This window comes from Megalops cyprinoides, chromosome 5 (assembly GCF_013368585.1).
Source record: "Megalops cyprinoides isolate fMegCyp1 chromosome 5, fMegCyp1.pri, whole genome shotgun sequence".
Lineage (NCBI taxonomy): Eukaryota > Metazoa > Chordata > Actinopteri > Elopiformes > Megalopidae > Megalops > Megalops cyprinoides.
In genome coordinates, this window is record NC_050587.1 from 3,798,709 (window position 1) to 3,824,692 (window position 25,984).

Consider the following 25,984-nt stretch of genomic DNA (forward strand, 5'->3'; position numbering starts at 1 on the left):
CACTACATGACTGATCAGCGGTAGGGAGGGTCACACATTACAAGATCTTTCACCAGGAGGAATCCCCGACGAGTCTGTCTGGTCTCTAGACTACGTTTTCTCACGAAAACACACACGAGAAGTGACACGGGGAATGACACGATATCATGCGTGAGAGAGGGATTTTTTTCTTCCAAAAATGGCTACAGTAGACAAAGATATTATGCTCTAAGCAATATGGCCAAAATCTCATCTCACAATATTTGTATTTTGACGGAGTACTGCTATTATTGATAGTTTATGTAATTAATTGTTAATGTAAGAGTTACAGTCTTAAATTGTGAATTCATATTCACAGTACTGCAGGAGTTTATTTTTGAAAACATCAAAAAGGTATTGGTGCTCCTCCCAAAGTTCAACCAAATTTCCTCCATTTCTTGGGTCCAAGCAGATCGCAGAACTTCTGTTGTAGCCATGCTTGTTGATGTGGTACAACTTCTTCCCTGGGTTTCTCCTCAGCCCCATGTGTGAACCTGGCCTTAGCAGCACACAGCTAGCATCCTCCCACAGGGAGAAACTTATAGAAGCTATATATTTTACCCCTTCTTGCACCACTGGTGCTTTACAAGCATTGCAAATAGCAATTTTATCCATTTCAGACACTTCAAAATACTTCCATACAGCTGACATGTTGAAGCTTGTTGCTGGCGCTCATAATAAACATTTAGCGTCATAGTTAACGCGTCACCTCATCGGCCAGGCACATGCCGATAATTAGCTTAAGTTTTTATCGCCTGATGCCGATGTCATGCCAATATCATCGTGCGTCCCTAATTTATGACTCATTCTTGAGCAATTATACCAGGCATTATGCTGAACTAATCATTTAGTCCTATACCATAACCCCCTAAAATGCACCATTTCTTGTATCCATCCACATACATGAAGCATTCAAGGCTTTCCCTCAAACCAAGTTTCCGATTTGGTCTACTTGCACCTGCTTCACACTGATAACACTCATTTCTTGTTAACGAAACAGCCCCCTGGAGTTGGAATGGGGAGCTAAAGAGCAGTGATGTCTGCCATCTTTGTTCGGCAATTATTAAAACTGAATCCAATATGCACTGACACGTACATCAGAATGTTGCACAGTTCAAAAGGACACGAGGCTTTCAATGAGAACACTGAGGCTGAGTAATAAAAACAAGACAATCAAAATGTCTGGGGACACAATGACCTTTATTAGGAAAAAGTCTGGCGCTCGTCACATCAAAGCACAGGCTTGATACATGCTCACTGCTGCCTTTCAAAGCTATTCAAGGCAACAACTGTACAAAATGTATACGGCTCATGTCCTGGCCTGTGTCATCCTGTCAGTGAGTCAAACCACATTTTTATTTAATCTTTATTTTACCAGAAAGTTCTCATCAACATGGATCTTTTGTAAGGGGGACCTACAAAAGGCAACCTCATTCCAACTTGCTTACCATCCTCAACTAATCAATGACAAACCCAGAGATTTTTTTCCATCGAGTTTGTCAGGGTGATCGGCACGGACTGCAGTGCTAACCTTTCATATTTCAGCATCAGGAGTGCGCAGCATGCATAAAGTGCACAATTCACCACCTGTCAAAACAAATTACCACAATGAATACAGCAGCCAGAGCTTCCTCAGATACAGTGCACCTTCAAATATTTTTGAACTTCCATTTTATTCCTAGGACTACATATACAGAGAACACAGGTCTCTAAGAACTTTATTCTTGCTCTACCTGAATGTAGTGTTTCACATGTTCTGAAACCGTACTGGCCAAAACAGGGAAAACTAGTCACTTAAGGAGCAACTTCGCTGAAAACCTAATTTTCTCTAATTTTCAGAAAGTGTGGGACAATGCATTCTGGTCTTTGTATCAGTGTTCTATAGCCTGAAGTTGGTTACAAAACCACTAAGACTTCATGTTCCAACAAAGAGCTTTTCAATGTGGTCAAGGTTAGAAATACTGCATTTTAAATTTGCAGAAGAGTATTCCTTTAAGCAAGGTAGCAAGGATTTTTAAAGGTAATCTAAAAATCAGCAGACTGTCAGAAGGTCCAGCCTGCCCCTGATGTGCACACAGCACATCTTCTGTTGGGCTATCAATCATTCTGAGCACCCACTGCATTCTGGGTACTGAGCGTAGACATAGCCCTTTACTCTCTGCCACCAAATGACACAGCAACGACACTCAGCCGCACTGCAACGCCTCTTGGGGCAGTTTGGTTTCACGGGAAACCCGTTTCCCTACTCAGAATCGCCAGCTGACTCACCATTCCAGTCCTCCAGAGCTGGGAGCCCCTGTTTCACAGAAGTGGGCCTTTGTCATATAGGCAATTTGCTAGAATACAACATTCAGGGCACTTAGCAAGGGACAAAAGAATAGGCAGTTTTACTTTTCATGACCTAACCACTTGCATGCAGGGTTCAAGTTGACTTCCTGCATATGAACAAATTCAGTGAACAGCACTAGCTAATAACACATTCACCCTTAAAGCACACATCCGGGAAACCTTGGACTATCTGGCCATGTACCGTACCCAGTGTCCACTGCAGGAAAACTGGGCCATTTATAGCCAGTTTCTGTCTGCCCTCTTATAGCATAACCGTGACACACAGGCCAAGGTTACGTCTCATGGGGCAAGAGTCCTAATCAGCAGTCAAAGACACCTGGTCTTGCTTTCTGCTACAATGAAAGACAATTCCACTGCAACTTACTGTGTCAAGATCAAACTTGAAATTTGACAATACAACTAGGGCAGACAATGCAAGTACCACTCACCTACTCAGTCAATGCCAGACTCATGGTGGAGTCCAGTGCCCAGCTGTGTGACTTCCACCTTCAATGCATGGCTACGGACAAAAAGTGTACAGCCAGAGTTTATTAAATAAAAAAATTAAAATAATGTGTCTCTAGTAGACATATACCCCTTTCTGTCCATGCATTCCAAACTTGAGAAAATCCTGAAGCTGGATAAACTGATGTCTGGCCATTAATCATTCTGAGCACCCACTGCATTCTGGGTACTGAGCGTAGACATGGCCTTTCACTCTCTGCCAACTAATGACACAGACACGACACTGATGGTCGCTCTGCAACGCCTCTAGTGGCAGTGTACCCAAGCACGTGTGTGAACTTTGCAACTTTAAAATCACTCAGGTCCTTCCTTTAATATTTCCTTTACGCTAATTTCATCCAAATCGTTCGCTAAAATGTTGACGTTTTATTTCCATTACAGCGGCAGTATGATTAGTGCCACTAGATGATTGATCCAATACAAGGCAATGCAAATTTCGATATCGCTAGCTGCGCTTGCATGGTTGGGTTAACCAAAACTTCTGCACTCAACTAACGTTACAATAAATTCTCAGTCAAAATAGTAAACATCATCGGTGAGCGAAATCATAATTGTAGACAACGCTCAAACAATAGCTTTGTATTTTAAACCAGCTAACTAGCTACATTCTCTTAAGAGCCAGAAAAAAAACAGGCCTTGGTCTGTACAACGCGCAGCTAACTTGTTAGCTAGCTATCCACGTGTTTTATGGCATCTGTGTAATTTTAGCGTTCACTTACAACGAACGAATCACTGATCTAACGATCTAGGTAGCATCTGACGAGATTGGACACCTTTCTGCAAACACCGGTGGTTACTTTTGTAACTAAAGTCACGGGGTGGCTAGCAAGATGGCTAATGTACTAAATTTAGCTAATCCGCTTGCAGTTTCCTATTTAGTCTAGCTCTATGCGCTAACAAAAACAGCGCTAAACAGAATTAAAGTTGCTTGCTGGCATTTCCACGCGCTCCCACAATGCAGCCATTATACGTTAGCCAGCTGAAGACGTTCCTTGGAAAATGACAATAACGTAGCTAAGATACCTAACTATACAAGCAAACGTAAGCGCTTACCTCCATAGTATGCATGGTGAATCGTTAAGAGGGGCGTCAATGCGCCTCGTCGCGCTTTAAAAGGAGTAGCGCCGAAATCCGAGAATCAAAACTGTCCTCCAATAAACAGGCTCCTGTCAAAATATCTATGGCTCTCATTGGACACTGGGATAAGCGCGTATCGACGAAACATGATCCTTGCACATTCTAGAGGCAGGAACTGGAGCCCGAACCGGAGTCGGGGCCAGACATGCGCGATTCCAGCTCTTTTGAAGCGCTTAGTGTTGAAGTCTGTGTAACAATTCCACAGAGGAAGACGAAAAGAATAAGAAAATATATCTGCAAGCAGCAATGAAGGGGCCAAGCACCTCAGGGCCACCAGGTAGACAACTAATGAGAACAGCCCCTGACCAAGACACCAATCCATCACAGGCTGAACACCCGCTCTTACACTCACACCTATGGGCAATATAGCATGTCCAGTTAACATTACCTGAATGTGTTTGGACTGTGGTAGAAAAACCAGAATACCCAGAGGAAAGCCACATGAACACAGGGACAAGGTACAAACTGAATGCAGACACACCCCAAACTTGAAACCTCCATAATGTTAGGCAGTACTGCTACATATTTGCACAACCACACTGCCCCCCACTACATATATGTCAAGCTTAAACATAAGCAGTGCCATAAAATACAGTGCCTTCTTAGGACATTGCAATGAGAAGTGCCAACGCTGTTGGAGGAGTGCAATTTTTGGGTATTTGAAAAAATCCAAAACCATGGGAAAAATGGCAGAGAACATACCATATTAGCTGAATATAATAAAATGTCCCTGATAAGAAAAGGACCCCTCATTTTTTAACACCTTTTTGGCAAAAGACTTTTTGAAGATCAAATCTTATTTATTTAAAGAAATCATTTCATTTGATACCACCAGGCTTCTAAATAGCTTCATACCCCAGGCTGTGAAGATCATGAACACTCTTGCCCATCCCCCCCCCCCCTTTACCAAACCATTAATCCCCGCTTAGGACCAGACAGACACTATTCTGCACTAGTGCAATCCATTTCATGCTGCACCTGGCACTTTTTGTACAGACAAAAAAAGATGCTGCTATTCCCTTCCAACTATACCATAAAGACATGCCGCCATAGAGTCATGCTGCTATTCCCCTCCAAATGTTTACAAAACTGAGTGCATTGTTTATGGATATATGTTGTTTTAATTCTCTTTGTAATTTATATACACTTTTGATATAGGAGAAACCGCATTTCATTCTTGATTGTACGCAAGTGCATGATAAAATGACAATAAAGGAAATCCCAATCTGAAATCAATTTAATAAACTACACTGAATAAAACAAGGTACTCTGATATATTTTCTACATCTGTTAGATGAAATTACCACATTTAAATAAAAATAAAAATAAACTAGTCTACTGGGATTTCTAATACTACTCAACAATCTCAGATAAATGGCTTCATCTGCTGTTCTTAATGTATAATGACATTAAAAAGTCTAGTCCTCCCATGTAAGACAACCCCACTTTTCAGATGTGATTTCTGAAGTAGAAAAAATACGCTGTCTAACATTCAGGCCAATATGGAAAGTCCAAGTGTTTATTCAACAGTATTTAGTTGTGGCAATAGGTCAAAAGGTGCAGGAGATATGCCTACTTTAAGTGCTACAAATTGATTGTATCTTAGCAGCCATGCCATTTGGACACTATGTGTTCATTTTCCAGTTAGGACCTGATATGTAATGATGTAATGACCTACAAAAAATTGATTGCAATATCTGCTTTTCTTTGTGTGGTCTGTGCCTTGTGATGTCCATTAGAACAAAATGTCATTAAAAACTAAGTACATGGACACATAGATGTTTAAACCTGTTTTTCAGTATAGCACCCCAAAGTGGCCAAATTTCACTAAACTTGCTGTGTGGCACCCAGGCCTAATTGTAAGCATGTGCATCAACTTTTATGCCAATGAACAAAAGCATTGCAGAGATATGGCCACTCTTTCTTTATGGCGACTTGCGGCAAATTTGTGGGTACACTGCGGCCACATTGTTCAACCTGGCAACTATCATTTAACAACTGTTAAAGACAATGGTCCAAAGAGGTAATACACAAAATCTCATTGTGCCATAACTCTAGGAGGAGGTGGTTAAATGTATTTTTGACAAAATCAGAGATGGATGAAACACAAAATGGCTGATGTGGAGGTTTCATAAGTTCCCAGACAGGATCCTTAACTTTGATGAAGCACAAGAAATTTAGTTGAGATATCTGCTTTTCTGCCAGAGTAATGGGTATTTTAATGATTTTTATGGTATAGCGCCCCCAAGTGGTTATATTTCATGAAACTTGGTGCATACCCAGTGTTGCTAATACCAACAAAGTGTACCAAGTTTGGCATCACTCCAACAAAGCATTGCTGAGATATGACTCACTTCCTGTTTTGGTGTCTTCACCATGGAAATTCATTGGATGACAGCGGCCCTATCGTTTGCCCTAGCAAAATTCTTTGAATAACTTTTGGTCAGAACCCTCTGCAGATGACACGGACCAAATTTGGTGGTGATAGGATCAACGGTCTAGGACTAGTTTGCAAAAGTAGGTTTTTTGAAAAATTGAAAATATGATTTTATTTCAAAAATCCAATACAGTGGATAAGTCTATTCAATTCATCATGACCCAGGGATTCAGCTGAAATAAGGAGCACAACTCTAGGACAAACGGTTCAAAAGTAATAAGCAAAAATGTATTCTGAAATTTAGCCTGTTGGTGGCGCTACAGGGATTGATTGGATTGTGTTCTATGAGGGTGCCAGATTCCCACCTAGGGCTTCTATGGCCTGCCATAGAAAGCCATTGAAAAAATGATAATACCAAGATGGCTGAAAAACAAAATGGCCGACACACAGGTTTCATGCTTTCCCAGCTAGGGTCCTTCACTGTGATGACGCACAAGAAATTTGGTTGAAACATCTGCTTTGGTTCTAAAGGCATTTGAATTTTTTTTCTGTTTTTCTGGTATAGCGCCCCATATGGCCAAATTTCATGAAACTTTGTGGGTACCCAATATTCCCCCTGGCAATAAAGTATACCAATTTTGGCATGACTCCAACCAAGCATTGCTGACATATGGCTCACTTCCTGTTTTGGTGTCTTTGGCATGGAAGTTCATTGGACGACAGCTGCCACATCGTTTGCCCTAACAAAATTCTTTGAATAACCATCTGTAGATGATATGTACCAAATTTGGTGGTGATAGGATCAACGGCCTAGGACTAGTTCACAAAAGTAGGTTTTTTGAAAAATTCAAAATGGCGGAAAATCCAATATGGCAGAATCGTCATGACCCAAGGATTCAGAGGAAAAAAAAAGATCACAACTCTAGGACAAATGGTTCAAAAGTTATAAGCAAAAATGTACCTTGAAGTTTGGCCTGTTGGTGGTGCTACAGAGATGGATGGATTGACCCCAAATTTGAGGCCTGGATACTTTGGACTGTCCTCTATCAATGTGCCAAATTTCATAAAAATCCACCAATGGGTTCTATGAGCTGCCATAGACTCCCAGAGGAGAAAGTATAATAATAGTGAAAAATTCTAACAATTACAATAGGTGCATAACACCTTCGGTGCTTGGCCCCTAATTATTTAGAGTAGTTATTGACACTGTTAGGTGCTCACAACCATTTTCAAATATCTTTTTCATATTCATTGAATTCATCAGTAGACTCGTGAGTCTTTTTTAACTTTTTAAACTAAAACTTCTGTTGTTCCTGTGTACATCCTAAGCACCTATTGGACCAGAAGCATCAACACCAGTAATAACATTCTATATATATACATACCAAATATATCAAGAATATTATTGCCATCATTCAGTTTAATTCAATTCAGTTTCAATTGTGCTTTTTACAAAGGGGAATTTGCCACAAGGCAGCTTTCCAGAGATCCCAGGGCCTGAACCTGCAAGAGCAAGCCCACAGCAGTACTGACAAGGAAAAACTACATTGTTAAAAGAAGAAACCTTGAGCAGAACATGACTCAAAGGGGGAACCCATCTGTCACTGGTTGGCAGTGGGTAGTTGAATTAGGGGAATGGTAGGGAGGGAAAGTCTGAGGAGAAGGAGATGGCCAGGTCAGTGGGATGAGTGGGTGGCTGTGCCAGGTTACTGGGCATAGTCAGGCAGGAGAGTAGATGAGGCTTCTGCATCTACTCTATTGATCAAATTACTATTAATAAAATAATGACTACATACCCATGACACACATGATATTTAATCAATATTTATTTCAAGACGTACTCAAACTAATTCAAGACGTAGATACAGACATGATAAATTCCAGCTAACTTCCAGAGTTCCAACTGATGACGGATGAAGTCAGCAGAAACTGCTGAATACACAAGAGGGGCACAATGTCTTTCATTATGTTGCATTTCAGCAACTGCAGAAACAGTACAATGACATGTAATTCAGTATCCCCATCATCATAAATTTTACCAGCCCATCTATACAGTAGGCCTGATCCAACAGGACAAGACAGGGTAGAGGTGTACAGGATAAAGACCATAACAGACCCAACTCCCCAGTCATGTTTACAGTCACTGTGAGTTAGGGGCAGTGAGGCCGTGCAACAACTCCATCTGCTTCCTTTTGTCCTTGGCGCGGTTGATGGTCATCTTGAACAGCCTACAGTACAGCTCCACCGCTGAGGACGAGTCGTCATTGCCTGGGATGGGGTAGGTGATCAGACTGGGGTTGCAGTTGGAGTCCACCACGCCCACGGTGGGTATGTTCATTTTGGCGGCGTCTCGAACGGCCACGTGCTGCTGGAAGACGTTGTTGAGGGTGCAGAGGAAGATGATGAGGTCAGGGATGCGCACCCCGGGGCCGTACTGAACAGTGGCGTTGGTGAGCAGACCCCCCTGCCAGTAGCGCGTGTGGGCGTACTCCCCACACTCCAGTGCCGTGTTCTCCACCAGGTGGCCAAACTGCCTACGCCGGTTCACGAAAAGGATCACACCGCCCCGGTACGCCACGTGGGCCGTGAAGTTGAGTGCTTGCTGGAGGTGCTCAACCGTTTGGTCCAAGTCGATTATGTCTTGCTCTAGCCGACACCCAAATAAGTAGGGCTCCATTAGCCTGGTGGAGAACATACACCTAGTTAGGAAGGTCAGCTTTGAACTAATTACATTTATTGCTTAACTAAACTGAATTTATGTCATAGGTTAATAACCTGATTTAATAACTTTATCTGAAACTAAAATGTACTGGAGTTGAAACTGGAATGGGCAATAATGTAAAAAAATATGATCTGATATAAATTAATTAAAAGGTTTGAGAAAGGCAAAAGCAAGTAGAAATTACCAGTTATGAAGAGTGAAAAAAATCTATGAGAATATTAAGAAATATTTTGAATTGTATAAGTTACCGCAGGTAAGAATAAATGGCAATTCTACTACTTCTACTGTGATTTTTGGAGGTGAATGTAATGCATGGAATGACCTGCACAGCAAAGGTGAATATCAGCACAACATACCTATGCCTGCATCCCCTTTTGTGGCCTAGATGAACCCTTGCATCAAACAGGTCTTTAAGGGTGAAGAGTTCTGACAGGCGAAAGAAGTCAGGCTGTTTCAAGGGCAGAGTGAGGATCTTGTTTTCTCCATCTGAAGGCAAAAAGTGAACAATGATCGTAGTAATAACTTGTGAGTACAAAATGAGGACCCACTAAACGCAATACAGTTTTGCGCACTCAGTTTTATTTTCAATTGGCACTGCAATATGTGATATCTTTACCTGATATGCTCTCATTCTGCACTGGGAGCATCTGCGGTACCCCCGCAGCGCCATACAGACGGCTATGAAACCCGAAGGATCGGGCCGAGACAAGTTTATGGCTGCTGAACCGCAAGAGCGCTGAAATAAATGAAAGGGTAAATGCAACAATCGTCTAAACATGTCTAAACAATACAGCCTGCTATCTATCTCAACGTTATACTCCATAGCTGCGACTAAAAATGTCATTGTTCGCTATCAAGATATATAGCTAGCAAACTAACTATCTGGCTCAAATCAGAGACACATATAAAAAGCGATCATAAGAATCAACTCGTAACTTCACTTTGCACTGCATTTCCATTTCACCTTTCGATAAGTGCCCTGCTGCCATGCTGATTGTCTTCTCTCCCCAGCAGGCCAATCTTCGGTGCCGACGGGAGATGTAGTCCAAGGGTATTTGAAGTCGTATTCCCATGTACTCATAACCTTGAGCTGTGGACTCAGCTCCCATCAGCACTCTGTATCGTTCGGTCAAAGTGTACGTTCAACAAACTTTATTTAAAACTAACTTTAAAACACAATGTGCATGAAACGTGGTTCTTCCAGAGAACTGAAGTCCCAAATCTTTTAAAAAGTATTTGAAATGGATTGTATTTGGAATATTCACAAACAGGACTATACATTAACATGAAGTTGTGTAACGCGTTAATTTAATAAAATATAATAATATTATTTCCGTCACTCGTGTTCATACACCTGAAGCAGACACTGGAAAGACATACATTTAATAATGTCACACATACTCCCTGGATAACACTCCAACATTGCTGTGGGCACCATCAGACTGTCAGGGAGAGGGTAGTCAATGCAAACAGGGTGAAGGTGCTACCATTGGGCTTACCTGTCGCTTAGATGGACCATTTAATTTTTTCAAAATTTACGCAAAGCCAGTTGCTTCTAATTGAGTTTTTCTGACAAGTGACTTGATTAAATAGATAATTCACTAGTGTACATAATGACTTTGGCAACAAATAGGCAACTGTTGCAAACAAGACCATTCATATCCTCAAAATGTTTTGTTTTCAAGCAGAGTGTGAATCTATGAAATAAATGTGTGCTTAGGCACAAGAGGTTTCTAAATGGGAGGACACTAATAACATAAAGCCTACAACCTCCTGCCTAGCTTTATAAGCACACTGTAGTGGATTCCTACCATATGCTGCCTTTACAGAAAGTATGTTTCTGATTACATTACAATACATTCATACACTAACCTCGCACACCATAGGGGTAAGGAGCACACCATTCTGTCACCTGGAACAAGGCATTTTTATTTTTGGCAAGGAATGTTGAAGACAGCAACCATGCAATACAATTTTCAATGAAAATGCTCTTTAAAGAACACTAATAACTTAAGACAATGTAGACAATGTGGGATTAAGTCATTTCTAACAGTGAGAAGGCTTTGTGTACCATGAGTGCCTTGTTTATTGTCTAAATGTATGCAATATGGACACATGATGTGCAGTATATTGACCCAGTGACAGGATTCAGATGAGATGAGATGTGATGAGATTCAGGCAAGGCTTTAAAACAGACTCAGTGTTGCCTTATTGATGACAATCCTTAGAAAAATGGGAATAATCTGGTGAGAACATACATTCTACAACTTACTTATTTGAAAAAATGTTAAGAACTGTGAAAGGCTCACTTCAGATTAAGTCCACATGGAACCAGTGTGGTACCTCTAAAACAAATTATTACATTGACATGCAGAACACTGAACACAAATACTTGAAGGATTTGGACCATAAACCACCCCTGGAAAGCTGACTGGAACTTGTCACAGTCTCAGGTACTGCAGTTGTTTGCTGTTCCTGGCAAAAAGAGAATGTTTACACTAGTATATGCACTATAAAAAGTATGTTTGGTAAACAAGCACTCAAATTAATACTGGACAAGCTAACAACATATATATGTTAATGTTCAGACAAGTTCATTGCCGATAAATACAGATGATCTGATACTGATATAACAGAACTGACCTTTCCATATAATCCATACAATCTTGCTCTGACAAGAATATGATTTACCTCATGTATGAAACTGAAGCTTTCTTTTAACAAGCTTTTTCTTGTTGGTCTTCTGCAAAAAAAGACAGCCAATAAAATTACTACAATCACACTGGCCACAATTCTCTTAAGTCACATTAATTTTACTGTGATTGAGAGGTCTGCCATTCTATCAGCGGCATGTCTTTTTAATAGTAATTAGTATCCTTAGAATAGTTCTAGTATTAATTTCTATTATTAAAACTTCTATATTAAAAAGAGTATTAAATGTTTTACGGTGACTTTTTTCAACTTGATTACATATTCATTTTAATGAAATTGGGAAAAGACTGTTAATCTTCATTGTAGAGTGTATAATGTGTAAAATTTTAGCTGTAAATTAAGAACCTTTATTGAGAGGGCAGCACAGGGAAATGTCCTTTTGGAATAGAACATCTTGACATTCATTGCATAGTTTGGGTGTATTCTTTGTGGCTCTTTTTGGGGAATCTGTTCAACACAGGAAACAGGCATCTTCAGCTTCTGAGTCTGTCAATGAAAAAATAAAACTTGATTCACACATCAAATGACTGCATTAAGGCTTTGTGAGAAATGGCTGCTTTCAGTAAGACTGAGAACTGCACAGAATAAGGTAACAGTATAGAAGAATATGACAGATAAAAGCAAAGCTGATCCTCTTAACAGAGGCAGTATTTCCATAATTATAACTATAGAGCAAGAAAAAGAAACACACAATGTATAGCTTAGTTTCATTTCCATGATTTCAGTGTGCAAACTCCAGGAGATCTTCACAGGAAATCGTTAACTTTATATCCACAGTGAATTTCCTGCACAGGCACCAACTGCAAGCACATGGCACTGCAACACTGCTTTGAGCGCTATACTGCTACCAGGTTCTACAATATCCCAATCGTGACAGCATTAGGCAGTCTGTGAAGCTGGGATTGAAGATCTGGACTCATGACCAACTGATGCAGTGAGCAAAGCACATCATTAAACACCAAACAGGGATTAACTCTCAGTGCTGTACAAGTATGGGGTGTGCCTGGCCAGCCTGTGATTTGGAGGACAGTATACCAGCCATCCCAACAGACTGCTGTAATACCCTTTCAGTTTAAAGTATGAACTGTAGGTAAAGCAGTGGTCCTGAATAAAACAACTCAATTAGCAAACACATAATGAAACTGATCCATAAACTCTGAGTGCTCAGATTTAGTCAAAATTACACGTGTGTGGTTCACTCCGCTGCATTACCATACATCAACCACAGGGTGTTGCTGAAGTTCACTTTTTAAAAACACATTCTGCTCTGTAGATTTCAAAGATTCAACCGTAATTAGGAGTCACCCTGCTGGTTGATAATAACTGCCCACAAAGGGTGCAATTTAGCCTATAATTTAGAACACTTGCAGACTTTTCTACACAGGTTTCAGTTTTCTTCATAAATATCTGTATTATATGATACCTGGCCTTTTACAGTAAGTATAACACAGTGTAAACAACAGTTCAGCACTAAACCAGCTCTCTGTGCAATAAAACTAGGGTGTTATAATGATTATAATTGAAATTACATAAATAGTGGGCAATGTGATATTTAAAAATTACCAAGCAAATTATGGAGTGCAATTTTTATTTGACTGACACTCTGTGTGTGCAATTTTAATTACCTGTTTAATGAGGTAAAAAAGAAAACGACTCAAAAGAAAATGCAAACAATCCTTTAAACTTTCAGGTTTATACACTTGTTGTTGAGGCCCTTACAGTACCTGTGAGTGCCCTATGCACAGGTGTCTCCTTGAGTATCTTAGGTGCCTCTGGGCTGAAGTCAGTGTAATGTAGGGTCTTACAGTCATTCCAGGGTCAATGCTGGTGGACAGAAACCTGGGCACACATAGGTCAGAAGAGATGCCATGTCAGAGAGGAACAGACTTGTGTCCCATGTGTTATGTATTATTACCTTTTCTGGAAGAGTCAGTATTTGTTTCCTAGATTAGTTATGCTAAACTAAGAAGTGAGACACTCAGGATGATACATAAGTGTAAGTTTAAACATGCCAAATAGATGAAAAAAATTCATTTTAGGACACAGAGCACCAGCAACATGGTGACCAGTGCATGGGCTGACACCTCTGAAACTGTCCACCAGCAGCTGTGCTTGGAATCCAGGGGTAAATGTTCAGAGGTCAGCTGTTCCACACTCATTTAGTTTCACACAAATGTACATTATAAATGTTACTACACCACAACGTGACAGTATTAAATCACAGCCTGTCATGCTGTACAATGTAGGAACTGAAATTAAAAAATAACAAAAATTCCACTGATTTCATTACACAAATGGTCCATTCACCTCAGCTCCTTTTCAATACATTCCGCAAGACCGACAAGCCTTTGATTTAAATGTTAAAACGGCTACCAACGAACACAGTGTGTTCTTGAGACACTATTCTCAGAAAAATAGAACTCTTCCATTTTGTGCTCCAGGAAGTGCCTTGTGCTCTCGACGTCAGGAGGTACAACCAATAAGGCGGCAGGGGACGGTTTTGTCCACGCACCCAAGAATACATTTTAGAGGCGGGGATGTGCTTGAGCAAGCATGAAGCTGAGCACTTGTGTGAATGCACTGTATGAATGTTGCGCTGCAACTGTAAACACAAATACAACTCCCTTTCAAAACAGTAAAAACAAGTCTTGCTCTTTTTACATAAGCTCCACTGCAAGGATTTATGAGCATCAATCTCACTTGATTTCACTCAATTTCTAAACGTTTTATTTCTATATGAAAACTGAAAACGCACACACTGCACACTGACATTCTCCCGATAATTTCTTTCTAAATTGTCCTCTCTGTCCTCAAGTCATAAAAGCCGTTTGTGGAACTACGCGTTTCTTCTCTCCCATGTGAGTCTCTGGTCAGCAGTAGGTCTGGAGCGCATCATCAACGATAACGACAGTTAGGTTCTAGGTTTACTGTGTACTGTAAGGACAGGTTACAGGTTTACTGCGTACTTTTTGGCACAGTCAATCCTGCATGCAAGAACTTCATACATTTGACAATATGACACATTCAAATTTTTGACCGGAGTTTTCCTTAACATTTTGGGCTCCCACAAAATAAGATATAGAAGTTAAAGGGGTTCTCTGCTACACAGGATAATATTGCTGAAGATGGGCCTTAATAAGGCAAAGCATTAAACAGATTCATTCTGAAACACATTTCTTGAGGGCATTTTCCAGCATATCCTTTACTACAGTGAAGAGGGGAGACTGCTTGCCATAACCATATTGAGAAAGTGCCATGTCAATATGCTCTACATTTCCATGGAAACAGGCATAAAACTACTTCCTAGAAAGCTTTTCCATTCATGAAATAACTGCAGCATCCTAACATTAGCTTGTTGCTCAATTGATAATAAATTAAATGGCAATTTATCTGCCAAGTTACATCAATCACATTATAAGCATGCGGGTTTACCTTTAATAAAATCATTTTCCTTTCCCACCTTACACTGGAAAAGGAAAAAAAATAACAGTGTGTGGTATTGCAGGAGTAGATGTGATCATCGTCAGGCCAGTTCTTCAGAAGCGCCTGGGGGCTGACAGAAACACTTTCCTCGCATATAAAGAGATGAGCTTCAAAAAATTGTTCACACACATACAATCACAGTCACAGAGTCATTCAGCAGGTCAAGAACAATGGTCTTGCTGAAATTCAATCTTTATTCCACAGCTGCACTTTAAAGATACAGTCAGATTTTCTCTCCTCCTCAGACAGGGAAAAGGGAAAAAGCTTCATATTTGCAAAATATTTATGAAAACTGGCAATGCACAGCATGGTCAGTAAAGTCTATCTCTTTTTTTGTATAAACAAAAATAAATAACATTCTTTTCACAATAGAAATTCAAGAAACTTCTCTAAAGACACACCACAAGCAAACAAAATGACGACCGAGTTAGAGATATGTGGATCAAGATACTGTGTGTGGGGCTTACTAACCCCACCACTGAACTGCTATCTGTGTACTGCACAACGCTAGTGGCAGTGTGACTAAAACTGCAGTATATCACATTTCTTCACTCTGGGGCAGGAGAGGGGGCAAAGAGCTTTCATAATGTCAATTTAAATATGGGATTACTCAGCATAACGGGAAGAGCAGGTACCAGCCTTCAAGCAGCTACAAATGTGGCTGTGCTTGTTGGACACACCATCCCCTGCACCTGGTAGACACTGGTCTCTCATACTGCCTCTTACCCACATCATAAACCTGCACCCAGCAGACGGAAAGATCTAGAATGCAATGCATTTTGGAAGGGGAGATGATACAATAGTGTGGGTGCATGTGTGAAATCAATGAGAATTTGAATTATTATGACTGGATTTTGTTCTGCTTAGACAGATAAACAATTGTAAATCAAACAAAAAAACCCTAAACAAAAGGCCATAGCAGGAAGATACATGGAGGTTATGGGGGGCATTCAGGAGGAGAGACATAGAAAAAACATCAGTCAAGTAAGGATGGATTTTACAAAATGATAGCCTAAACTACATTAAGTTCAGAAGGTGATTCTAAAACCTCAGATTGATGTTAATGGAAGAGGTACAACCTCATTTCAGAGAGAAACACGTATTTGGATATGACAAAGGACAAAATACAAAGGAAAACAATGCGCAAGACCTGATTCTCCTCCACCCAGTCTCACAGGTATTTCAGCACTGTCAAAAATGTTTGCCCTCATACATTTACAACTGTTTGTTTTGATACAACATTGGTGCCTATTATAACAAATGTTCTTTAAGAACACTTAAGTCCCTAGATCACACCCAGGGAGAGAGGCTTTTTCCAGTGGTTTCTTATATTGAGAGACATTACTATAGGTCATCTCAGTAAGTGTTAATCACCATAGTTTATGCTTATGGAAAAAATACTTGAAGACTACAGTAGTTTTGCTGCAACCCAAGCTTCATCTGTGAGCATGCAGAATACCACATTGTTATGAAAACGGTGCCTTTTCGGTATTACTCATATTGTTTGCCGTTCTCCTCTGTGATTGACCCAGGTGTGACGCCGAGTTTTCAGTTCCCTTTAAAACACACAGCTGCGCTTAGCTATTAACAGCTGTGTATTGTGTCAGGCCTGGTTATTTTCATAATTCATAGACGGGTCATTCACCCAAGTTTATTCATAGGTCGCCTCAAATTTTCCTAACTGAAAGAAAGCGCCACACTTTTTCTAAAGGAACAGATGTTTTTTTGGACTGCTGGGTACATACAAAATGTATGAGAGCAAAACTGGTGCAAGGTTGGTTCACTGACAAACTGTGCGACTTATTCAAAAATGAATAACACGCAAAAAACTGTGAACATTACTTAAGGGTCTGGAATTATTTCAAACCATGTCATTAAACAGAAAAACATCTAACGACAATGGCAAGGTCACCTGTAAATTTCAAGTCACGATTAGTATAGGGTTTATAATTTGTAGGTGATCTCAACAGATGTCATTCAGTCAAACCAAAACAAATACATTTCTGTCTTCTTTTTGAAGTCACTTCCATTTTACTTCACAAACCATGTTCACTTGGATAGCGGCAGCTAATTATACATTATAATAAACTTATAACAATAAACATACTGTGAGCCCTTGTTATGCTGCCTCTGAACTTACCCATGCAGTAAAAACTGAGTATAAATCAATGGTCCCTCAGTGACCTCACAAATCACTGCCATAGCTCAGTCCTCACCATACATCTATAACATTTGCATGAGACACAGTTGTAGCCCATAGGAAAGTTATAGATATTATAACATGACACAGACAGTATATTAACAAAACAAAAAACAGGCACCACTTCTACATGGAAAGAAAAGATCATCCTTGGGTCTAAACAGCACGGCCTCCTTTAGACTGATTTATTTCAATGTTCCTTTTTGATTTTATTGAAACTCCTTGACCTAAACTGAATCAGTAAGATGGCATGGCTCCAAGCCTGATCAAACCTCTAAAAGGCCTAAATATAGTGAACAGTTTTTTTGTGAGGCTGGTTCAACACTGCTACAGATAGCAAGATATTACAGATTTTATGCAACATACTACATAACTTCAGCACTGGATGACCTCCGCCTTATTATAGATACTGCTCATCCAACAAAATCATTTGACAATTTTCCAGGTGTTTTGAGAAGGACATTTTAATCAGGCCTGGTTTAGCTTACTGTAAAGTAGTCATTTATAGATTGGTAGTTGCTTGTCTCAAATTTAGCATGACACAATGTCATCCAAGTTGCTGAACACAAGTGATCAACATCAGTAAAGTGCTGATGATTTGATCTGGAGTTTATGGATGTCCAATAGTACCAGTCCACACAAAACACAAGGTAGGACATTCTGTAATTGCTTCCTCTACCAAGAAAAAAAAAAAACAACGAACAAACAAAAAAACAGCTGCGTGTACAGTGTGCAGGAAAAAAACACCACTAACTTCTATTATGCATTCCACAATATTGAGAATAATAAAAAAAGAGAAAATATCCAAAATATTGATATTGTTTTACCTACTTAATGACATTTGTGTGTGTTTAAATATAAATGTACAAATAAGTATACAAAAAAAACCTTTGTACTACACTCATTTTCTAAACTAATATCCCCTGCATTCTTACATATGAAAGTACTGGAATTTACAAACATCTGAGGAAGGCATAATTGAAAGGTTTACCATGATAGAAGAACGAACAGTGACTAAAATAAAGAAGGGATGAAAACGCGATGTAACAAGAAGGAACGAGACAAGGTCGGTACTCACAATCTAGGAGACTGCCTCCTCTCCTTTGACCTCTGACTACCACTCGGCCTCTCTTCTGAACCATAATCTGTCTCATCTACGCATTCTTCCTCTCCTTCTCCCTTCAGCTCTCCTTCTGCTCTCTTCCTGTCTTCCCTTTCTCTGGGACAAACCTTCCTGTCATCTGCCCTACCCAGGTCCCTGCTTCGCCTCTGAACATGGTTACCCTCAAGGTTAGACCGCTCGTCTGGCTTTGCTTGAACCACATCTTTGTGCGCCGTGCTCTCCAATAGGCTAGGGGTTGGGTTTTGGCCAGGGTTGCCCTCTCTCGGCCGTCCATGCATGAAATACCCACATGGCAGCCTGGCTGGAGCTGAGGTATGGACAGGGGACACGACACTGATGGGTGTTTCTGTGGAGTGGTGAGATGGCTCAATGAATCCATCTTGGCCAGTATTCTCGCAACCTCCTGCCGCTGGACACACAGCGCAGCGAACTTCGCCCGCGGGAATAAAGCTTCTGGTCTGATGGCTGCAGGGTATGTCATGCCGATGAGACGTGCTAGCCACCCTGACCTCTCTGACCCTCTTCGGGCTGGGAGGACTGACGTAGAGTGGGCTCTGTGACAGGGGCGACACCCCCGTCTCTGCTGGAAAGTTTACCTGGTGCACCCGAATGGGTTCTGTGTTAGTGCTGGGAGTGACAACACCGGCTTTATGTACTGAGCTAGCCTCTGCCTTGCCTTGACTGGAATTCTCAATATTGCTTTCTTCCCAGATTCCTTGGCTTCTTTTCAGTGCGTTCCCAGCATCCCCCTGCCTATCTGCCTGCAGATGTGATGAGGAGTTGGAAGTGATAACTATGGCAGGGGGTGACCTCTTATCAGCTGACTGAGGAAGGTGGACCTGTAATCCTTGGGCGATACTTTGTAAAATCTCCCCTTCCCTACACCCTGGCTGTCCAGACACACCACTATCAGGGAGGCCTGTGTATTGAGCTCCTGCAGTAGGTGGAACCTCAGCCTGCTGAGCTTCCAACTTTACCCCTCCATCAGCCATCAGAACAGTGGTCTTGACTGTGCTATCCTTTCTCTCCTCACTGTCATTAGTTCTCTCTGTAGATAATTTCGCCTTCTCTGCCAAGAATCTCCTGATCTCCTGCTCAATGCTGTCATCACTGTCTACAGAGCCGCTGTCTTCCTCTATCCGACCTGCACCCAGATTACCGCCACATGACTGAGTGTCTACATCAGAAGGCATTCTCACTTCACCCGTCTGTTCTACCTGGCTAGAGGGTTTAACCTTCTTCTCAGCCTTCGGCCGCTCTGAGGTGCCCTTGCTCATTTTGGATTTTACACTTCTGCCATTTGTATTCTGCTTACTTTTTACTCTGCTAGATTTAGAAATGTAGCTCTTGGGAGCATTGGGGTTGGGGAGAGTTTTATGTTCAGAGGGGGCTGCCTTTTTCTCTGACTCGGCCTCGTCCAGACAGCACAACTCTACCACTCCAAAATGAATGCTCTTCCTTGACCTCACCTTCCTGTCCCTCATCTTTTTCTTAACCTTTTTCTTAGTCAGCAGCAAATCCTTGATTGCTGCATCAAGGTCTTCATCGCTATCTAAGGAGCTGCTCTTGTCGCCAGTCTGTGCCCTTCTCTCTGCCAACATTGATGATTTTGATACTTCGTTTTTCAAGCTCGACGAGCGTGAAACTCCCTCATTAGTTCCTGGATCTCTTGTGTCCTTCAGGCTGATGGGAGAGTGTTTCTGCTCTCCATTTTTCATAGGGCCTTCCCTTTTTGGAGTTGTGACTACATGGAGAGGGACAGCAGTCTCTGCAGATGTAGCTGATGCCTGAGTTCTGAAGATGTTATGTCTGTCACTCAGTGTCAAAGGGTTTGGGTGAGGCTCTTCTCCTTCCTTTGAACCTTGTCCTTTGGAAACACTACCATTCTCCTCCTTGTGTTTTCTTCTATCCGATAGGGAGTGCTTCAGCTTTTTATTTCTGGAAGGGTCTAGCTTCCTCTTCTGCTGCGCCGGTGTGACCTGCTCTTTTGCACATGCAAAGCTAGGCGGGCCAGATGGCTGATTGTGCATTTGCGCCTTCAGTTCCAAGAACTTTCTGATCTCCTGTTCAATCCCATCATCACTGTCAACCGAGCTTTCATCGCTTTTGTTGTCTAAGCAGTTGGAGCCGTCCCTGTCGAGGAAAGTAGACTGAACACAGTTGTTTGTAAGGGCTGTACTGTGCGCAAAGGCCTCAGGCATGACGGCTTTGGAAATATCCAGGATGGCCTCAGCGCACATTAGTTCAGCAGTGGTGTTCACCTTCAAGGGAGCTGGACTCTGCACCTCCAAGAGGGTTGTGTTTTTTGTTAAATTTACACAATTGTCTTTGACTTCGTGGCTGTCCACTGGTCTGCTCAAACTGTCACAAGAGGCGACTGGCACAGACAGCGCAGGTCTAGGGCTCCTCTCCTTTTTCTTCTTCTTTGTAAGCACTTTCTGTTTTTTGATAGCTCGGGTGCCTGAGTGATCCAGACTCGGTGCTGTAGCTTTACTCACTTGGGTTTGCTTGGGTTGAGAGGGTTTAGAGACCTTTGTGACATTTCTGCTCTTCTCTATTTGCTTCTCCAGCTGGTAACGACGAATGGCTTCTTCAATGCCGTCATCACTGCTGGAATCTGATTCTTCATTAAGTCGCAAGGGTTTGGAGGATTTTCTGGGGTCTTCGGGATTATCCTTTTTCTTCTCCAGCTGGTAGTGCTGAATTGCTTCCTCGATCCCATCGTCACTGCTGGAGTCAGGAGACTCTTCGACCACTTTAAGTGCACCAAGAGGCTGCACTTTGTAGGGATAGGTAGTCAGGTCAAAAGGGTGTTTCTGTGATTCAAAGGAGAAATTTTTTACTGCCTTGTTGAGGTCCCCTTTTTTACATGGAATTAGATTCCCCTCAGAGCTTCTATCATTTTTGAAACGCTTTTTATCAATAGCTACTGAGTATGAGGCTTTTGCACTCTTTGGGATGTGGTTGCTGCTGGCAGTTAAGATTTTATTGCTATCCGAGTGTTTGGGGCTGTCTGACAAGAACAGTCCTCTCTTTGCCTGTTTGGGGACCTGTGACGGACTTGTCGCTGGCTCCAGTTTCCGTTTGTGGTCACCCTTTTCCTTCAGGTACTCTTGAATGGCCTCCTCAATTCCTCTGTCCACAGAGTCATCGCTGTCGGAATCGGGACTCCTGGAGCCCGCTCCCACGGGATCCGCACGCTGGTCATCCGCTCTAACGCCCGCCATTGTGCTCCTGTGCCTTGCTTTGTGCGTGGCGTCACCTGCCTTGCTGGTGTATCCCGGGGCTGGAGCTGGACCTGCCTGAAGATTTCCCTCATACTCACTGCTCATATCGAGGGAGGACTGGGTGCTTCTCAGGCCGTCAATGATCATCTGGACCTTCTCAGGGATCGGTGTGCCAGGGGTAGATATGTCGCTGTCAGTATCATTGAAGCACAACGGCAGGCTAAAGCTTCTGGTCGGGCCGTAGGACCTCCATTCTGTATGCAGTGCAACCACAGGTGGAACATTCTTCAGGAACATTCTAATGTGCTGGGGTGGGCCGTGGTCATGGGAGGGACGGCACAAGCCACATTCACATCCTGCAAAACAAAGGGAGAAAATCCTCGTCATTACATTCCTGTCAACACTCTGCTTATGTAATCATATATAATACAGTGTCCACATTTATTTATACTCCTTATTAAACAGCAACACCAACATCAAACAGAAATATTGGAAAATTTTCCTGCTTTTTTACCTGTAAGGACATTTAATCTTAATGTCCTTACACAGAGTCAAACTGTTACCAAAAAATACATTTTATCCCAGAAAACATGCATGTCACACCCCTGTATTTTGTAACTTCCCCCTGACACAGATTACACTTGTGAACATTTATGTGTAATATAGGACTCTGTCAACATAAGCTTCAACTTTTTTGACACCAAACAAAACACTTACGGTACAAAAAACAAATTTATTTTTCATCTGACGATAAGCCGTACTTCCAATTCAAATTCAAATGCAATTGCGAAATTCAAAACTCCGCTTTTTGTAGTTTGCCACAAAATTGGCCACGAATGCAACAATCAGGCAGTAATGCTACAGTTACTTTGAATGGTAGCTATTAACATTTTGTGTCAGTTCCCTTTATGCTATTTGTGTTAATGTGGAATGGCCATTTGTGTCACAGAGATGCAGCTCATTGTCACACAACCCCCCCACTAAGGATCAGTGAGTGTACAGGCAAACGCATGCCCACCGAAAGACATGATGCCAAGCGCTGCTTCTTTTCACACCACAGTCCCTGTGCCAAGCCTGCACAGACATGAACTGGAGAAAGACGTTTCATCCGCAAGTTTGCGTTGGCAAACTGTGGATATCACCAGTGGGGGTCGCTGATGTGTGATGAGACGAGTAAACCCTGGCTGACCTCCACCCCTAACCCTGCACCTAACCCTAACCCCTGCGGGACAAAATAATTTGTGGACTCCTGGTCATCGCTGGCTAATGACACGGCCATGATCAAACCTGGGCCATGGAGCTCAGCTTGCAATCAAAGCGAATGCCTTCACCATTGAGCTACTGGGAAGCTCTGCCAGTTTATCTCCAACTGCTGTGTTTGCACACTGTTGCCTCCTGAACCACTTGTCTCATGACCTCTCCCTCTTGTTTAAAATGCAAGATAAGGCAAGGTTGCTGCTGCACAGGTTTACGTTTTTTAAACAATGGACACTAGAGTGGAAAATGTCTGACTCAGCTTTGAGTAAATTATTTTATTAATTTTGTGGAGGTCAATGACTATTTGTTTGCCTTTTAGGAGAGCTCTCTACAGAAACAGGATGCCTCTATATAGCTTCAGAAACCTCCACTTGCAGAATGTTGCTGTAGACATGTTTTTGCCGGATATTACTTATAAGACTAATTAAAGGTGTCAAATGTATAAAATGTTATGAACCAATTTTGTTTTTTTTGTTTTTTTTTTTAAAAAAAACCTCACTCAAAAACAAAACACTGCCAACAGTTACTAACTGAGATGCCAATCATTGGAATCAGTCCACCACATCCAGCATATAAGCAGTTAGAAGGAACTTGTACCAAATAATTCAATATGCTACACACCCACATCATTCTTTTCAACTTTCACCATCATGGTGTCAGCTCCCACTGCAGGTAAGAATGCTACAAAAGAATGATTATTTGATCTGTGCCACCCATTTCAAACAACAATGAAAATGTTGAAATATGTATGACTGTATCCTGAGTGATGCCGATTTAAATGCACTTATTTAGTGTAACTAATGTCATTTACGTGTACTTAAATTAAGCCACATAAGCAAAGACATTTTATGCAAATTTCATGGAAAAGAAAGGTACTCTACAGTGTACAACAACTTAAATAAAACAGTCCATGGAAATTCGCGTATATGTATACAGCTTTCTTTTCTTCAGGGCTGTTTGGGTCGCAAACAGCCCAAGTAACACGTGAGAGCAGCGAGCACAGACAGCGCTTGGCTTCCTATTTGTCTCTCATTTCCGTGAGGTGTCCGGCCAGCTAAACAGCTAGCTAGCCGGCTAATGTCGCGGACAAGCGTCTACAAGAAAGCACAAAACGTGCAACATACTGCTGAACTCTATAGCCCCCGTCATATACTGTCCCACAGTAAATTCAACCAGCTCCAGTAACTTCAGCTTTTTCGTAAAAACAAATAAATAAATAAAAATCAATGACCACAATTAACTGAGCCACGAACAAGAAAAAACTAACCATAGCTAACTAGCTGCTTGGATAGTTGTCGATACCACAGCTAGCTAAGCTGGCTAGCTATTCTGGCTAGCTATTATAGCTGCCTATTTATTTACATTATGTATTAGCTAGCTAGCTAGCTAACTTAGCGTGCTGGCCAAGTCTCACAACTAGCTAGCCGGATGGGAACATGATGATAAACTATCCATCTCCCTTCTTTTCTCTGAATTAGTACCGTTTCACTACGTACGATCATCCATTTTGACGTCACCTTAGTCCTGCATTCATTTTGAAAGCGTTGCCCCCGTTGTCGCAAACCCCGCACCGGGAGGTTCCCGTATCCTTGCAGCGGCTGGGACTGCGCTGATGCCCGGTGAGTATCGCTAAGAGACACCGCAGAGCAGACAGTCTCCGCCGCTGCCCGGCCACACTCCCTTCTCATTTATTTACACGCGCAACTTAACGGTTTTAACACAACTCAACATTAACAGCACACGATAAATTACTTCTCTTTGTTAAAAATAAACAAATGCAATTGCATTTCAAAACGAAAAGTTATTCTTCCACACAATTCAGTGTCTTGAGAAATAGAGCACTTACGGGCCTGTTCACTTCACTTCGAACCGGCAATTTGTCGCCAAATAGCTAAAAACCTTTGCATTGTGCTTCTCGGCAACCTCTCGATGATATTTTGTACATTTCTTTCTGCGAGAATAAAAACAATTGATAGCTACCTGATAGCAGACGCCTTCGTTTCGACGATTTCGGTTGTTTCGAAGGTTTTCTTGGTGTTATTAATTGGGAAGATTGCAAGTGTCCACACACCGCTCGGGTACGCGCTGTAAGTGCACGGCATCCAACACCCCCGGCCAGCCCGCTTACCTTGCGGCTCAGTTAAAGGCGCCGTTTGCGCATTTTTCTGTACGCAACTTCACGTAGAATAACACGATGGAGGCTGTGATATCATTCGGATAAACACTTTTCAACCAACTTTCCATTCCTTCCCTAACCCATTGCTTTGTAATTGCGTTCAAAACGTACAGTTTGCTATTTTGCTACGTTGATAGCTTTTGCAGTTCAGTAACTAAATTTCCGTCAGTAAGATGCTTTATCTCGTTTAGCAATATAAGGTATTGGATAAGTTGCATTGAGCAAAATGCAAGTCCCATCCCCAGAAAAGCCACTGCCGTTTTAGCCTTGCACAGATATTCAACAGATGCTAAACACCTGCGCTACTGTTAGGAAAGTAAGGCGACGGATAAGAACGTCTGCAACAAGTGCATTAGTCAGAAAATAAACTGACACATTTTTCCTGGATGACAACCAGAGGTTCATAATTGTTGTTTTGGGGCAAAATGTGCATTATCTATCAAGTAAAAGCTCTTGAGTCTAATGTAGTGGGAAAAGGACATATTTGAAGCAGTAAAGGAGACGACAAAGTGCCAACAACAAAATTTGGGCTCAGTTTAGTGATAGCAGGACACAACTGCAGTTACACTGTCTTGGTGTAAAACTGTCTATTTTGGGTTGTGTCGTGAGGATTGTTGAAGCCAAGTTGTCACCACTTACAAAATCCTCCAAACTAGCCTCACTGCTGGTGAGGTTGGGCATGCCTTTTGTGAACTTGTT

General features: G+C 41.7%; 2 protein-coding genes, 1 long non-coding RNA gene and 3 other non-coding genes across 6 annotated transcripts; all 6 read right to left on the reverse strand.

The window, feature by feature from the left end:
- Window positions 1–1,205: 1,205 nt before the first annotated feature.
- On the reverse strand, window positions 1,206–3,947 carry LOC118778521. Its single transcript, XR_005004987.1, has 4 exons — window positions 3,925–3,947; window positions 2,796–2,866; window positions 2,287–2,354; window positions 1,206–1,605 (listed from the first exon to the last, which is right to left on the reverse strand). It is a non-coding gene; the product is annotated as an uncharacterized LOC118778521 (long non-coding RNA).
- Window positions 2,104–2,235, reverse strand: LOC118778595. The gene has a single exon (XR_005005002.1). It is a non-coding gene; the product is annotated as a small nucleolar RNA SNORA17 (small nucleolar RNA).
- Window positions 2,532–2,658, reverse strand: LOC118778598. Its single transcript, XR_005005004.1, has one exon. It is a non-coding gene; the product is annotated as a small nucleolar RNA SNORA17 (small nucleolar RNA).
- On the reverse strand, window positions 2,995–3,128 carry LOC118778597. The gene has a single exon (XR_005005003.1). It is a non-coding gene; the product is annotated as a small nucleolar RNA SNORA17 (small nucleolar RNA).
- Window positions 3,948–8,248: 4,301 nt separating the features above from the next.
- mrps2 (mitochondrial ribosomal protein S2) lies at window positions 8,249–10,122 on the reverse strand. Its single transcript, XM_036529853.1, has 4 exons — window positions 10,072–10,122; window positions 9,724–9,843; window positions 9,464–9,593; window positions 8,249–9,066 (listed from the first exon to the last, which is right to left on the reverse strand). Exons 1-4 carry the CDS (start codon window positions 10,094–10,096, stop codon window positions 8,526–8,528), a joined length of 816 nt encoding a protein of 271 aa, XP_036385746.1. The 5' UTR covers window positions 10,097–10,122; the 3' UTR covers window positions 8,249–8,525.
- Window positions 10,123–18,329: 8,207 nt separating this feature from the next.
- Window positions 18,330–25,217, reverse strand: ppp1r26 (protein phosphatase 1, regulatory subunit 26). Its single transcript, XM_036529674.1, has 2 exons — window positions 25,090–25,217; window positions 18,330–22,208 (listed from the first exon to the last, which is right to left on the reverse strand). The coding sequence occupies exon 2, from the start codon at window positions 22,147–22,149 to the stop codon at window positions 18,577–18,579; it is 3,573 nt and encodes a 1,190-aa protein (XP_036385567.1). The 5' UTR covers window positions 22,150–22,208; window positions 25,090–25,217; the 3' UTR covers window positions 18,330–18,576.
- Window positions 25,218–25,984: the final 767 nt, after the last annotated feature.